The sequence below is a fragment of the Camelus dromedarius genome, chromosome 18 (genome assembly GCF_036321535.1).
Source record: "Camelus dromedarius isolate mCamDro1 chromosome 18, mCamDro1.pat, whole genome shotgun sequence".
NCBI lineage: Eukaryota > Metazoa > Chordata > Mammalia > Artiodactyla > Camelidae > Camelus > Camelus dromedarius.
In genome coordinates this window covers 7,869,235-7,885,256 of record NC_087453.1, presented here as the reverse complement: position 1 = coordinate 7,885,256, position 16,022 = coordinate 7,869,235, and the positions used below count along the sequence as shown (strand labels likewise).

The 16,022-nt window shown below is 49.7% G+C and overlaps 1 protein-coding gene across 5 annotated transcripts in view; it reads right to left on the bottom strand.

The window, feature by feature from the left end:
- Positions 1–16,022, bottom strand: part of NFATC2 (nuclear factor of activated T cells 2) — a 146,164-nt gene that overhangs the window by 34,897 nt on the left and 95,245 nt on the right. For all 5 annotated transcript variants that reach the window (XM_031433614.2, XM_010998844.3, XM_031433613.2 and 2 more), the window contains exons 7-9: positions 5,531–5,586; positions 5,010–5,136; positions 2,082–2,771 (exon numbers count right to left, since the gene is read on the bottom strand). In XM_031433614.2, coding sequence (XP_031289474.1) covers positions 2,082–2,771; positions 5,010–5,136; positions 5,531–5,586 — 873 coding nt within the window. The remainder of the gene's footprint in view (positions 1–2,081; positions 2,772–5,009; positions 5,137–5,530; positions 5,587–16,022) is intronic.

Genomic DNA, 16,022 nt, shown 5'->3' with positions numbered 1-16,022 from the left:
TTAAGCAAAGGCTCCACCAGGAGAGGCAATTTCACCATACTCGGCTCCCTGAGACGGCCTTAGAGCCAGCTCATGTCACTGACACAGGGAGCTCACTCTCACTGTGACCTTGAACCTGCCTGTGTTCGGAAAGACACTTAGGAGGCCCCAAAGGGTCTCCATTCTGGCTGCTTTCTCCATAACACAAGTTTCTGAGAAAACAGGAGGCTCCTCTGTGGGTCTGGGGCTATTCCAGACACTCAAAGGTCACACATGACCACCTCAGGCCCACGTGGATACTGATGCATCACAGAAAACCAGGGACCGACTCCCATCCTCTCCCAGAGACGCTCACCATTGGTCTGTAACTTGACAGACAGGGTGGGAGGGGCTGGCACATTTCTCCCTGGAGAGACTAGACCAACCCAGCACAGAGAGCCAGCAGGGGAAAGTTCCAGTCCCGGCTCTGGCATCATTTATTTAAGAAGCACCTCTGCCCTGATCCAGCCCCCGAGCGCACGCATGGAGGGAGGTCCAGTTACTGCCACGTTTCATTTATCTGCCACCTCGGGGAAGGCTTTCTGTATGAGTTGAATTTTCTACACGATAGCCCCATTTCAGATAAGCACCGAAACTTTACCTTCACCATTTTGAGTGTAAATTGTTCAAGAATGGATGGCGCCTGGGTCTCCCATTAAAACTGAGCAGTGACCCTAACTCAGCCTGTGTTTGATTATTCAGCATTAGCTAGATCAATTATTAACTCAGCAGTCGGCCCTGTAAGGCACACGGGGCGGTCTGACCCTCTACTCAGTGGCCCCAGAGATCTTCGCTGGATGTGTCTAGGGGAAGTTTCTGAAAGACAGTTTTACTAGAGAGAATGACGTGGAAACTAGAAGAAGCTCCAGAACCCAGATAACCTGGATCGTCAAAACTTTGCATAAAGTAAAAGTCAACAGTCCCTGAGTGCGCTGCAAAGAATTTCCACCACTGAAATGTCTGGTGTCTAGTACCTGGCCTTTAATGTAAATATTGTGGCTATTTTGAAGCTTTTTAACCTTTCTTCCTACCCCTTGGCTGGGTTCCTGGGAGTAAATTTTCCTAAATAACTGAGGAGTCAGGGTCCGTCTGATGCTACTGCCTGTAAACCACGAGGCTGGAGCTGCGCATGGCTGCTGGTGGTGTAGGCTTTCCTTCTACCAATAAGAAATTCAAACCACCTGTTTTCTTTTTTCTGGCGCCCCCAGGGGAAAGCTGCTCTGTCCGCCCTGCGCCCTTGTCCTTCAGCAGCACCTGGCTGATGCCAGGTGAGTCCTGCCAACACAACTGGCCCTTCCTCTCTGCGATCACAGACTGATGTCACATGCACAGCTACTCCAGCAAGTCTACCCTCCGGCTTGACCCCCCGTCAACAAACCCAGGCACCTACAGACACACAAAGCTGCCTCTGCATCTTTCCCTTGGCCCAACCACCCATCAGCTGGGCTTGCCACAACGGAAGCCCACTGCTTCCCTCCCATCAATGCGCTGCTCTGTTCCACTGGCATGGGGCAGAGATGTGCCCGCAGCCTGCCCGCAAGCCCCCCATTCATGCTCAGTTCTGATAGAGCCACTTTTCAACGAAATTCCTCCTTCCCTCTGCTCTACCCTCCCTCCCCCAAATACACAAAAGAGGGCTATCAAGTGAGATTTTTTTTTTCCTCTCCAGGAATAAAAGGTTAGCTTTCCTTCCTTTCTGTTTCCCTATCCTTGGTCTAAATTTGGTAAATGGAAAGAGAGTGGAAGCAGTTTAACTGACCCAGCTGGTGACCCAGGGGACACTCCTAGGGCCAGAACTGCCCTCATTTGCTCTTTCTGTTGTGATGGTTGTAGGGGGAGCAACTGAAACTCTCACCACCCGCTCCAAACCTCCTGCAGGGAAATGAGTCCTGCACAGTCAGGTGAAGCCTTAAAGGTTATATTATGCAACTCCCTTAAATTAAGGAGAGGGACACTAAGGCCCAAACAGGTGAAGGAAGATGCCCAGGCCATATGGTACACTTGCTGGGGGGGATGCTTTGGGGCACCGAACTCACGGGCAATGAGAAAAATAAGCATCTTACCATCATCCAAGTAGGTCTGGTCCAAGTTCTGCTCCTGTTTAATTGTCACTCCCGTGGGTAACACTTCCTTTTGGTCACTGACCGGGGGTCCGTTTTTGGCTGCTCTTTGGCTTGTGGCATTCTGCTGCTGAATGACCGTGGGGTAGGACCCCGGGCTCAGCCTCTGACCTTGACTGACAGGGGGTGGGCCGGGCCTGGTGGTGCCGGGTGCGAAATTCTCGCAGTACATGATGTGCTGGAATTCCTGGTGGCTTCCACAGCGCAGCTGCTGGTTAGTGGGTGAGTAGTGGATCACTGGCGAGGCCTGCTGGTTGGTGGGACTGGAGTGGAGCAGGGCCGAGCTCTGGCCCTGGGAGCCGGCATGCACCAGCACAGAGCGGTGGGCGTCCGCAAGGGACAGGGGCGCAGCCATGAGGGCCGGCTGCTGGTAGCCCAGCAGGCTGGGGCTCAGGCTCTTGCTCCGCTGGTAGAGGACGGCTGCTGGGTTCTGCTGCTGGTAGCGGGCATCGGGGGACGAGAGCCCAGAGCGGAATTGCTGGCAGGGAGCCATGGTGGCCACGAGGCAGGAGGGGGACTCGGCCACCATTGGGTGCTGTGGGTAGTAAGGCTGGCTCCCCAGGCCCCCGTGGGCGGGGCTGCAGATCAAGGTGGGGTCGTATTCATCGGTGGGCTCCGTCTTGATGGCTGGGACTGTGAGAAGAGAAAAGCGCACAGGGGTCGGGGGGCACCACTCTTAGTGTCGCAGGTGCGCACAGAGGATCAGCAGACAGTGGTTGGGAATGTGGCCTTGGGAGTCCAGATGGGTGGGATCAGAGATTTGTGCCCTGTCAGTTATTAGCCTTGGGCAAGAGGCTGCCCAGGCAATTGTCTTAGGTCAGAAATTTTACCCTGGGTGATGATCTGGAACTCTAGATCTTTCCAATAGTGGAAAAGTGGCTGGTGGGTCTATGTCAGCCCTGGGATGTGAGCGGCCTTTTTCCCCAGGGGGAGGGCTGGGGGATGAAGGCTTGATTTATAATTACACCTCTGCTTCCTCCCTCCTCCCTAGCAGTTCCCACCCTGCCCCCACGCTTGTCGTCCTTCATAACACTCACCGCCATCTGAAATATCTGTACATTCATGTGCTAACTTATTACCTGAACGCACCCCCCCCCCCACTAGAATGTCAGCTCCTCAAAGGGAGGATTTTTTTGGGAGTGGGGGGTCTTTTTTTTGTTCAATGCTGGGTCCCTAGCACCTAAAACAGTACCTGGCACTTAATCGGCATTTGGATATTTTCTGGACAAAGGAATGACCACACACAGTGACTGTCAGCGTCCTGAGTTCTGCAGTCTGTAGGGGGATGAGGCCTGCTGGCTTGGGCCTCAGTTTCCCCATACATTCGCTGGCAGGAACAATCAGCCCTGCCCCGTGGGGTTGTTGGGAAGATTCACTGGGACGTGTGTGCACTGTATACACAGTCACTGCCAGACAGTGCTCAATGCGTGCTGTCCTCATCACTGCCATCACTGCTGTTAGTGTGGTTGAGGTCCCTGTTCCTCTCCCCTCCCAGGACAGTCACGAGAATTTGTGCTTCTCCAACACCCTTCACTGAGGCACCACCAGCCCGTGGAGCTGAGGAATCCGTTTTCTTGTCACTGGAATAAATGAATCAGTGACAGGACCAGAATCACATCGGGGGCTCCCGAGTGTCGGGTGTTGGGAGAGGCAATGGAGGTTCAGGACCTAAAGCGAAAACGCAGCTTTGACTCCAACCGCAGAAACCATCTCTCAGGATGCCACTCAAAGACCGCCAGCTCAGTCCCTGGGCGCCCGAGCCCTGAGTTCTCGCTCCTGCCAAGCCCAAACAGGCGAGTGCCAGTCCTCAGGCCCAGGGAGGCCTCACTACCACCCAGGAGAGGCAAGAACACGGGGCACAAAATTGAAATCCTCTCCATTACAAAGGATTGTTGAGCTGCGGCCTCGAGCACCCCCTCCAGAGATTTCCCCCTCATCATGGGTCCCCATAGGTCTTTGCGGCTCACGGCATGTCACACTAGTCCTGGGATGATGGGACACTCACACGCGAACCTGCGGACGCATGTGCTTCACGGAAGCCAGCCCCTCGGTTTCAAGCATCCGGCAGCCCAGAGGCTCTGTGTGAAACTGTCATGGGACGGAAATTATAACCTGGATGATACTCTCAGATTATAGGTTTCCAGTCCCGGCAGGGCAGCTGGCAGGCCCGTCTCAGCCTTGGGAAGTCTGTAGCCTCTTTCTGCAGCCCTCACCACAAGCCAGCGCACCAATAACACGTTACCTATCATCTGAAGCCCCTTCAATCAGTATTAGCTTTTATCTGAATCCCCTCTGTTAGGACGGCAGCTCCACAAGGGCGGGGATTTTTATCTGTTTTGCTCACTGCTGTGTCTCCAAGGCGAGAACAGTGCCTGGCACTCAGATATTTTCTGGACAAATAAATGAATGGAGAATGGCAGTCGTCCCCCTCCTGGGGACTGTAGTGCTATGTGGGAATGAGACCTCCTGGCCTGGTTGTCCACCCAGTGACTCCATTTGGTCACCAGGTGACAACCTACTATGAGGTCCCTAAGATTCCACAGTTTTAGGTCATATCCACCTTCGACCCCTATCATGATCAAATCTAAAATAGAGATAGGAGTCATCAGCTCTGCCACCTTCTGCTGAACAAGTCCACATGGGCCTATTCTGCCCTCCCAAAGGGAAATATTAATAACCACAATAGCTAACATCACTGATGTGCCCAGCGCTGAGCATTCTCAGTGCATCTGATTTCTATAGGTGAGGAAACTGATGCTCAGAGAGGATGAGTCACCTGCCCAAGGTCACCCAGTAGATGGCCTGTGTCCTCACTTGCTTGCCCGGGGAGGCCTCTCCACACCCAAGGGGCCTTGGGAGAGAACGCCTTACCTGGATGGTAGGTAAAGTGCTGAGGCTGACTTCGTTTTCTTTTCCCGTTGATGACGTAGAAGTTGACCTTCACCGACGTCCGAATGTGCTTGTTCCGATACTCAGGGATCTCAACAAAAAGCATGTTCTGGAAGAAAGGAGTTGTCAGTGACTACAATCACATCTAAATTCCCATCCAAGGCCCTAAGCACAGTGAGCCAGCCCATCTTCAAGGACTCATGACTCGTTTCTGTACGTGTACAGGCAAAATCCCAATTAAGGGGAACTTGACTTTTGAGCTGCAGTGAAGACGACTTACCACTGGGTCTATCAAAGTATATTAAGATGTCACCATCACAAATCAGAGGGCCTGGGGCTCAATAAACGTTTAATTCATTCATCAATTCAGTACCTGCTGAGTGCCTATTAGGTCCAAAGCACTGGGACTTTGATGAAGGAAGGGGGGAAAAAAGGGGGAAGAGGGCACAAGGGAGGTTGGGGGCAACACGGCAGGCTTTGGGTCATCGCATCCGGGTGCTTACAGGCTGGCTCTTGTCTTTATCCACCGTGGCCTCCATCTCCCAAATTTGCTGCCCATCTGGAAAAATTTAAAAATGACAGACTTTGAAGGAACTATTAGCAACCAAAGATTTAAGACAAAAAGTTACCAGCTTATATTTATCTTGGCTTATATATTAGACCATTCCAGTAAAATGTATCTGTGTTTGTGTTGTGTACGCATATATGTACATATTTGTGTTTTTATTGCTAGAAATGCATATTTCTTTTTGCAAAGGGAATGCACACTGATAACAGAAAACTGGGCAACAATAGCAAATAGGAAAAAAAAATTGAAATTACCCATCATCCCAACACCATTATCTTTTTTTCTCTACGTCTGAATGTGTCTATATCTTTTTTTCTTAAAAAAGAAGTACTGTCATATGCTTTACTTTATAATATGCTTTATTCAACCAAAGACTATTTCCAAAATGTTCTGCCTGTGCCAAGCCTGTCACAGGGGCCCCATTACAGATCCCTGGCTGTCCCAGACATGACTTCTTCATTGTCTGAGAACACAGGTGGCTTACATATTCTGTCCTAAGAGGCTTAAACGATGTCCTGGCTCGTGAGGCTTTGGAGAGGGTGGAAACACAGGCGCCCACCCTCCACCTTTCAGCCAGCAGAGAGCCTGCATCTCGTGTGACTCATTACAACAAGCAACGAGAGTTTTCGCTTGACAGTAAACCCTCCTTCCCTGGAGCAGACCACTAGTTCCCCAGTTTGGGGCCAACAAGTTGGGCCAAACAAAACTCTGCATTTGCAAATAATACATTTCTTTCGCTGACCACCTACATTGGCCATTGGGTAGTTTTCGGCTGAAACAAATCATTTCCACAAGTGTTTCCAGGGTGTTCTGTGGAACACTGGCTCTGAAGAATATTAAATGGGTTTATGAGAAAGGGAAGCAAATTCTACAAGCTAATAAGCATTTGGAAAATGCTGAGTCAAAGTCAAGTGGGTTTCTTTCCTGCAGGACTTCTCAGAGCCTTTAATCTGCTCCGGTGTCACATAACCCTCCAAGATGGGCTGGGGTATGTACCATGTCCCAACATTTGGCCAAAGAATCCCCCCCCTTTTTAAGCACAACTATTAGCAGCTTCTGTGATAGGTTAGATTTGAATCCATATTGTCTAGGCTATTAAAGTTCACCCCCAAAAATCTGGTTTCCAAGCATTATCTGAAATTGCTAGTACGTAGTATAGAACGTAGTTCCCAAAACAATAACCAAAAAAGCGTCTTGTGATTGCTACCAAAACTGATGCGATCTGGATGATCTGAACAAAGAATAAGCAGTGAGCCAGCTGGAGGCCTCTCCAACGAGTCAGTCTGCAGGTCTTGGCCTTCATGGTTCTAGTAGGTGCAATTCCTCAAATGACTAAGGAAGACATGGACTGATGTCCAAAGGGAAGAGGAAAAGGTGGTTAGTGCACCAACTGTCACCATAGTGTGTGATCCCTTCAGGAGAGACCAAGTTACAGCCATCATGTCTCCCCAACACCCAACATACTGTAGGTGCTAGTAAACATCTTGAATCTGAGCGCGTAAAAGAGTCAGCTGCTCCAAAGGCACCTGCTGGGGGCCAAGGAAAAGCCAGAAGCCAACATCAGACACTGCTTAAAAGGAAGCAAGAAAGGAGGGATGGATAGACATTGAGGAACTTGAAGTTAAGTCAAGACAGGGTGCTTTCAGTGTGCAAAGCCCTGGATGGAACTATTCAGAGATAATCCTCATTTGTTTATCAAAAACAGGCCAAAGGTCATCCAACAGAGACACGTGTCTCCCTCTCAGGTGCCCATACAAGCTAGGTGTGGGTCCTCATCAGAAAAACACGTTCTTATTCACTAACTGCAGTGTGAGCCCCAAGTCAGAAGATCCAGTAAGAAATTAATCGAGGAAATGAACAACATGTGTGGACGTCTGGCATGTCACCCTCCTCCTGAGCCTCTCACTGGCTGATCTGAGTTCTGCCATCGATGGTACCATGGTTCTTTGGGTCTGGTTCATTACCATGTGTGAGCTTCACTCATTTCGAAAAGAAAGAACCATTTTCAGAAGTCTCATAATGGGAGGAAAGAGAAAGAAGTAACTGGAAACGTGGTCAGGAAGTATTAAGGGTCCGTAAAACTTCCATCCTCAGCTCTCTTCCTTGACTCATGCCAATAACTGGCAGATGAAGCACAGAAAATACAAAATGGTGTGTGATGAAAAGGGTGTCACTTGGAGAAGAGTCTTCAAAGTCTCTTCTCCTGGTCTAAGGACCCAAGAAAAATGGGAGGGAGCCCTTCTCCCCAGATTGGCACCCTGTTCTCCATCTCTGGTGGGCATACGTAATAAGCAAAACTCCCCCCACCAACAGCCATAGACTTCCAGCGCACAAGTGCCAGAGAGCAGCCTTAGAAATCAGCCAGCCCACCACCGTCAGAGGGGGAAACTGAGGCCCAGAGAAGGAAGGGGCATTGTCCAAAGGCATGCAGTAGACAGTTATTAAATCAGCAACTGGCACAGTCCAACAACAGGGGGAATGCTGTCGAGGAAAGAAGCTCAAGGGTATCAAGCGAAGAGAAGATGCCAGCTTCCTGGGAGGCTGGACAAAGGTCCTCGGCGGGTCCATCCACCACAAACGTTCACACACGTCTTCTCACACCCTTCCCTGCTTCCCCTGTGCCTCCAGACGCCATCGAAACCCCCACAGTGGCCTCGAAGGTCCTGCACATCCTTGCTCCTGCCCTCCGTTCCAGGTTCTCCGGGCACCATTCTTCCCCCTCCTAGTAGGAATAACACTATCACTTATGAGCACTCACTATACACAAAGCGTCACTCAAAGCAACTCGCAGGTACAGACTTGTCTAATCTGCACAGCAACCCTCGGCTGCAGGTCTGATCATCACTCCTATTTGACAGGTGAGGACACAGGTACAGGGAGGCGAGGGCACGAGCCCAAGGACACGCAGGGAGTAGGTGGGAAGCCAGATCTGAGCCGAGGCAGCCTGGCTTTAGAGGTCGGCTGTATCCCACCCAGATTCCTGAGCCTGAGCAGCTCCTCAGCCAAGTTAATGAAGGGAGGCTGGCAGGCATTCTGAGTGGCTCGACCTTCAGGACTCAGCTGCAGTCTCCTGTTTTGGACCAAGTTTGTCCCCTCTGGGCTCCTGTAGCTCCCTGGGTACCACTGCTACCACATCTGCCACTGCTTCCCCCATCCTCCAGGGCATCCTCAGGAGCCGTGTCTTCCTCATTCCACACCCTACTACTCAGCTGGTTGTTAACATGATCGGAATTTAAATCACTGCAATAAGTTACAGTCACAATCTAAGTAGTTGCTGAAGCAAGGAAGTGCTTCTTCAAAGAAAACAGAGGCACAGGGGGTGGAAACAGCCCAAGTGTCCATGGACGGATGAAGGGATAAACAAAATGTGGTCTACACAGAAAGTAGAATATTATTCAGCCTTAAAAGGCAAGCAAACTTTGATACATGCTACAACATGGAGAGACCCTGAAAACATTATGTTAAATAAAATAAGCCAGATATTGTACGATCCCACTTACATGAGGTACACAGAACAGGCAAATCCACAGAGACAGAAAGGAGCTTACAAGTTACCAGGGGCCTGCGAGGGGAGAGAGGAGGGAGTTACTGCTTGAAGCGTGCAGATTTTCTGTTTCAGAAAAGGAAAAGGTTCTGAAACATATACTGCTGACAGTTATACAATGTTGTGGATGTATTTTAATGCCACTGAATTATACTCCTACAAATGGTTAAAATGATCAACATTATCTTATGTGTATTTTACCGCATTTTTTTTTTAAAGCCAATTGGCCTCACCCCAGAGACTTGGCTAATTTTAGAACGTAGAGTGGCTTAGCAGCTTTTTAATTAGCTGCTGCCATTTTAAAATGAAATTTCACCTAAAAATGAAGATTTTACTTTTGAAAAAAAAAAAAATTCCGAAGATCTGACCCTCCTAGTCACCCGCACGGGAACCTGACAGTGCTAAGTGCTTCCTGCCCTGGTCCCTGCATCCCCCGGCTACTTACCACGCCCCACCCAGGGGGGTCTTTGAGGGAAAGAGACAGTGCCTTCCCCCCATCACATGCAGAGGGGAACCAGTCAGGTGTCTAAAGACACTGTGTTGTGCGAGGAGGCACCTGCCTCTTTCCTTAAACTGCGGGGTTTAGGAGAAAATGCCTGCTCCCTCCAGTGTCCTCTATCAGGCCCCTGGCGACACGTTTATTGCAACCCCCAGCCTTCTCCAGCATGTTCCGCGGCCAGAACCGACTTCCCCTCTCAGTCACTAGAACAAGCTCCAGTTTTTTCCTATGTACCCCAAACTCTGGGGCAGACAGACCCAGCTTTGAATCCCTGTGTTGCCCCAGTCAGCTGTGTGAGCTTGGATAAGATGCTTTACCTCTCTCTGCCTCTTATCCGAAATACAGGCATAATCTCATCTCCTATACGTCACAGGTTCATTCCAAGAGAAAAGACCCAGGCAGGGTGTAAATGTTCAACAGACATGGGCAAGCATCATTATCAGTGCTGGTGGCAGACGGATTATTTAAACATTGTCTCATTTATAATTTTTTTTGCACCACAAGCACCTTTCAATCAGAAAATAATACGCATTCTCTGATCATGATTTTAAATACCTTTGCCTGCAGGCACAGGCTGGAGGGAACTCACAAAGGGATGATGTTCTGGAAGACAGGTGGCATGGGACCTGTTTCCCTTCCTTTCAAAAAGTGGGTCTTGTCATCATTATATCAACTTTTAAAAAGCCCAAAGGGCACCTAGCCTGGCTGTGCATCTTGTGTGGTGCCCACACTCAGTTCTGAATAAACAAGTCCCCAACGGGAAGTGAAAGCTGCCACCGCAATCCTCAGTGCTGCGTAGCATGAAGAAGACACACCAAGGAGGCTGGTCTCCAAGGGAAGCATGTGGTTTGCAAAATCCCTCGAGGCCGTTTTGCTGGGCTCTTCCGCCACTCCCCCATCCCACACGGAACCCCAGCTCACAGGTTCCAGGGTTTAACCCGGAGAACAAACTAATCCCATCCTCTGAATGGCGCTTCCAGGAGGCAGTGGACCTCACAGTAAATGCTGGCAGGACTCTCTCAGCCAGACGTCACTCTGATTTGAAGTCCTATCACTGCCATTTATACTTGCTGTGTGGCCTCTGAGAGGTAGCTTAACCTCTCTGTGCCTCAGTTGTCTCATAGTCCAAGTAATAAAGTTAATTTATTGACTTCAAAGAGTTGTGGCAAGGATTCAAATAGAGATTATATGTAAAATCCTTAGCAAAATGTGCAGCCCAGAGTGGGTACTGTTAACATTACTATTTTAGAATTTAGTGTCTCACACAGGTCCAACTTTAGGGAGAAAGAGTTGGCTGGCCCTCTTGACCCAAGTATTCTGGTGGGCATCAGTTTTTCGTTTCACTTCTTTGCATTATGTTTCTCATTGCAAATAAATAAAATGGCCATAGAAAAAATTCCTTGACAGGGACAGGGTGAATTAATTATGGGCCATCCATACGTGGTTTGGAATATCGGGTATAGAAGTACAGAAATATCTTCGAATAAGGACGATCATGTTTTCTGACCTGGGGACGTGTCCCTGCTCTATTAAAAAGCAGAATTTTTAAAGCATGGCAGGATAGCTCGTGTAGCACGACGGCACTTTGTGGGTCTACAAACCGGCCTGCTTGTGTTCAGGGAGCCCGCGCCCCACGATACTTGTATGGTCACACCCCTACGCCTGGGACCACAGGGAGGGGGTGAGACCTTCCCGTCCTCCCTCACGTGATTCGAAAAACGTGCTAGGAGTATGGGCGATTTTAATGGATGTACATTCTTTGGGTCTTTTTTACAATAGTTTTTCTCTTAAGAAAAAACTGTTTTGCAACTGCCTGTGGACTCACCCGTCGCCTGTCTCCCAGGAGCCCTGCGGGGCCATGATCTCAGAGGGAGGCTGGGTGTGGACCACCAGCAAGGATTAAGCACTACAGGCCCTCGGCAGGTTGCTGGGGCCATGATACAAGCCACACACGTGCCTTCCTGCCCTCAGGGGCCCCCAGAGAAGGAGGAAGGGCCCTGTGTCCCACCGGAGTTCAAAAGAGACATGGACTCAAGGTTCCTCACCTCTCCTGGGATGGGGGTGCTGCCTCCTTCCTTAGCTTCTCCACACTCACCAGGACCAGTTCCTCCCCATCCCTCAGGTCCAGCTCAGGGAGGTCCTCCCTGACTTGTGCTCCCACCCCCCATCATTTTCTTCTCCTCCCTTCCACTCTCTGATGTCATTTTATCTGCCTCTTGGTTTTCCATCTCTCCCCACTGCTGGCCTGGGTTCCAGAGAGCCAGCCACCCAGCTGTCTTGATCTCTGCTTTCTCCCCCGTACGATGTGTCTGGCACTTAATAGATGCTCAATAAACACTCATGGAAGAAATGAACCAACTGACCTCAGGGCTGATTCCCCAGTGCCTGACCCCCAGCCAGAGCTCAGGAGACATCTGACCACTGGCCTCTCCAGCAAAAAGTCCCCACAAGGAGAAATCCCCAAGCCCTTGTTGAAGAGTCCTTTTTCGGAACTGACTAAGAAGGCAGGCATCTGGATTACAGTTGCAGACAAGGAACCAAACTCCACCAGAGCCACTCAGCCTGAGGTCTAGATAACCCTCCTCCAGAGCCACAGCCCAGGTCTGGGACTGCGGGGCAAACCTGCCCAGGAACAGAAGAGGCCTAGGAAGACCAAGCGTGTTTCTACCGCTCTGGGCTGAGATGAAATAAAGGACTTCGGTTTCTTAAGCAGATGTTCGGGCAAACTTCCCCCGTGCTAAATTAACAGGGGCGGGCAGCCAGCACAAAGCAGCCTCATCCAAGTCTTTACTCAGAGGGGAAGAGAAAAGAGCCAACTTCTTTGGGCAAAGAGGTTGGGTCTAGAGAAGACTGAGCAAGATTCTGCAAGAGCCACACACACAGAAATGGGGTGAAGGGAGTGCGTGGCTCGAGTAACATCACAGGCTTTGTTTTAACTTGGCCATGGTGCCAGGAGAAGCCAGCACGTTTTGGACGGATGGCCCCTACACTTGGTTGATTTGGTGGTTTCTCTCTGCAGGCAGCTCTTGCCCCCTCCGGCAGAAGGAAGTGTCAGGAAGCAGGAGGGCTGGCGCGGGGTCTGGGCTGGAGTCTGAGCCTCGTGGCAGCAGTGGGCTCGCGTCAGCACTCGCAGCAGAAACGAGCACGCTTTCAGGAGGAGGAAAGCAAATCCGTCCTCACTGGGGCCATGAGCGCGTCGCTGGGCTCGAAGCAAACAGGGAGGAAATCAAAGTGTCAGTTTGGGTTAGGAAACCATGTGTGATGCTTCCCAGGCCTGGCTCTGCTTTTAAAAATTAGCTAAATGAAGACAGTTGAAGTCATTTCAGTCTGCTCTTTACGACTGCGAACTAGCGAAAAACGCACGCTCCCTGGATGCCCAGGCTCAATGAGCTGAGCAGATGTGGGGGATCAGGAGAGCCCCCTTCGTTAGGATTCCACCCACCCGAAGCGGCACATCTGCCCTAGTATCTCTACTGAGAGCTGGGGAGGAAGTGCCTGGATGCTGACAGCCCCCCTTCTCCCTTCCTGCCCCGCCACTTCCTTGGTGGGCTGACCCACTCCATCTCCCACCTGGACAACCTCAGCAGCTGCTCAGTCACCTCCTAGCTTCCACTTGTCCCCGCACTCCCACCCCACAAAGTCCATTCTCCACCCAAACTGCCGGAGCAATCTGAAAAACATAAATCAGATCATGACACTCCCCTGCTTAAAACTTCCAACAGCTACTCGTTTTCAGAATGAAATCCAAACTCCCTGCCACACCTGCACGGCCCAGTGGGACCTGAGCCCCTTCCCCAGTGGCCTCTCCAAGCTGCCTGGTGTCATACTCCCCCACGCTCTCAACCTGCACCAGCTGCTTAGATCTGCCTTCAGTTCCCCAAGTACCCTCAGCCAGTCCTCAGGCTGGGACCCCTGGCACAGGGCAGTTCCTTCTGCCTGGAACACTGCCCACTGTCCATGAGACTCCCTCTTTCCCGCCTTTAGGGCTTTGCTCAGAGCCACCTCCTCAGGGAAGCCCTCCCTGACTGCTCTGTCCACGGTTGCCAGATCTAATACATAAAAATATAGACCATCCCATTAAATTTGAATTGCAGAGAACAATGAGTATTTGCTTAACTACCAGTATGGGCAATACTCATACCAAAGAAATTCACTAAGATTTGAATTTAACTTAGCATCCTACATTTTTCTCTCGCCTCCAGACCCTTTGCTCTTGCTCCTATGACTGGTTTCCCTGTCTTCACAGCACTCTCCGCATCTCAAAGTGGCCACCTGTAAACAGGTTTGAGACTGTCCACCCCGGCCAGCAGGGACCTCATCTGTCATGCCTCCCCAGTGCCAGGCACAGCACACAGTAGGTATTTAATAAATATGTGGGGAGTATCTACGGAAGTCCTTGGGGATGAGTGAGCGGAGTGAGGCTAGAAGAGACAGGTCATCTTACACAGAGGCCAGACTTCAGCTCATCTTTCATCCCACCCCAGGGGCACCTCTTCTCAGCAATAGATGTCCCTCACCACTTACACAGCCAGCCACTCTGGGAACCAGGAAATGAGGTTTTGGACCCAGCCTTCCTCTGATGTGCTCTGTCACCTCAAGGAAGTCTGCCAACCTCACTCAAGTCAGCTTCCCCATCTGTGAGATAGGGGCAGGGACGGGCCGTTAGTCAAGTTCCCTCTGGCTGCATCACATGTGACAGCAGGAGTCTGATGGCCCCAGGTGAAAGGAGGGGGAGATTTGCCCACACCAGGAAGGATTCTTCTCCCAGAGAAGAAACCAAGGCTGGCCTGCCCTCCCCACTCCACGTTAAGTAAACTAAGCTCCTGGGGGTGCATGCAAGGTCAGCTGACATCTTCTGGGAACCTACTATCAGATCCTTGATCTCCTTTAATCACTAAAATACCACCAACCCCATTTTAGAGATGGGTAAACTGAGTCCCAAAACACATATGAGGCCTATCTAGGCTTTAAGCCAAGTCTCCTGGATGATCTAAAATCTAGCCTGCTCACTATTTACAATAGCTAAGACATGGAAACAACCTAAATGGCCATCAACAGATGACTGGATAAAGAAGCTATGGTATATTTATACAATGGAATACTACTCAGCCATAAAAAATAATAAAATAATGCCATTTGCAGCAACATGGATGAACCTGGAGAATGTCATTCTAAGTGAAGTAAGCCAGAAAGAGAAAGAAAAATACCATATGATATCACTTATATGCGGAATCGAAAAAAAAGAACAAACGAACTTATTTACAAAACAGAAACAGACTCACAGACATGGAACACAAACTTACAGTTATGGGGGGGAAGTGGGTGGCAAGGGATAAACTGGGAGTTCAAGATTTGCAGATACTACTACATATAAAATAGATAAAACAACAAGTTTATGCTATATAGCACAGGGAACTATATTTAGTATCTTGTAGTAACTTATGGTGAAAAAGAATATGAAAATGAATATATGTATGTTCCTGTATGACTGAAGCATTACGCTGTACACCAGAAATTGACACAACATTGTAAACAGACTATATTTCAATTCAAAAAAGAAAAATACAGCCTGAAAACACTTTAAATTTATACAGTTTTACTCTAAAAAAACAAAGAAACAAAAGCAGTAAGCCAAAAAATATAGGGAAAAAACACAAAAGAGTGTCAAATTGTTCATTAATAAAAAATAGGATTTTCTTGATGGGGTTGGAAATTCTAGCCTGCTAATTGCAAATGACAGGAGGTCTGTTGGCACTATGAACAGTTTCTGATGGTGGAAACTCTAGGACCCAAGCTAATTAGAAAACTCATGTCCCTGTGTCCTCTTTTTAAGGCATCTGAACTCAGCGAACTGCAGGACTTTCACTCCAGAGTCCGTTCTCACACGCAAGAGGACTGAAGCTCGGGCAAATATTCAGCCCTCTGAAAAAAGACCACTTTTTCTATCTCCAGTGGGGCTTCCAAGCAGCGATCTGGCCTCTGTCTCAGGAGGAAAGCCTCACGGCCCGGCCAGCTGTGTGTAAGGGGTGGGCTGCAGCCCAGGGGGCCCATGACACTGTGGACTGAGTCACCGGGGGCAAAGGTCTACAGAGCCTGAGTCATGCCCAAGCCCGGCTTGGAGCCTGACCTTTCCCAGAGTGAAGTCCAAGGCAGAGAGACTCCCAGACCAGGTCTATTGTTTCGGAAAACACCAGGCTGGTTGAAGCCAAACCCACGGAGAAAAACAGGTGGGAAGAGGAGGTGTCATCTCTAAGACAGTTCCAATGTTTCCAGGGTACTCATCCATGGAAAAAGACTTAATTTAGCAAGAAATTTTTATTTTAAGCATATGCATTTATATTTATTAAACAAGGCTCAAAATACAACCTTTGGGAACCTCCAAGT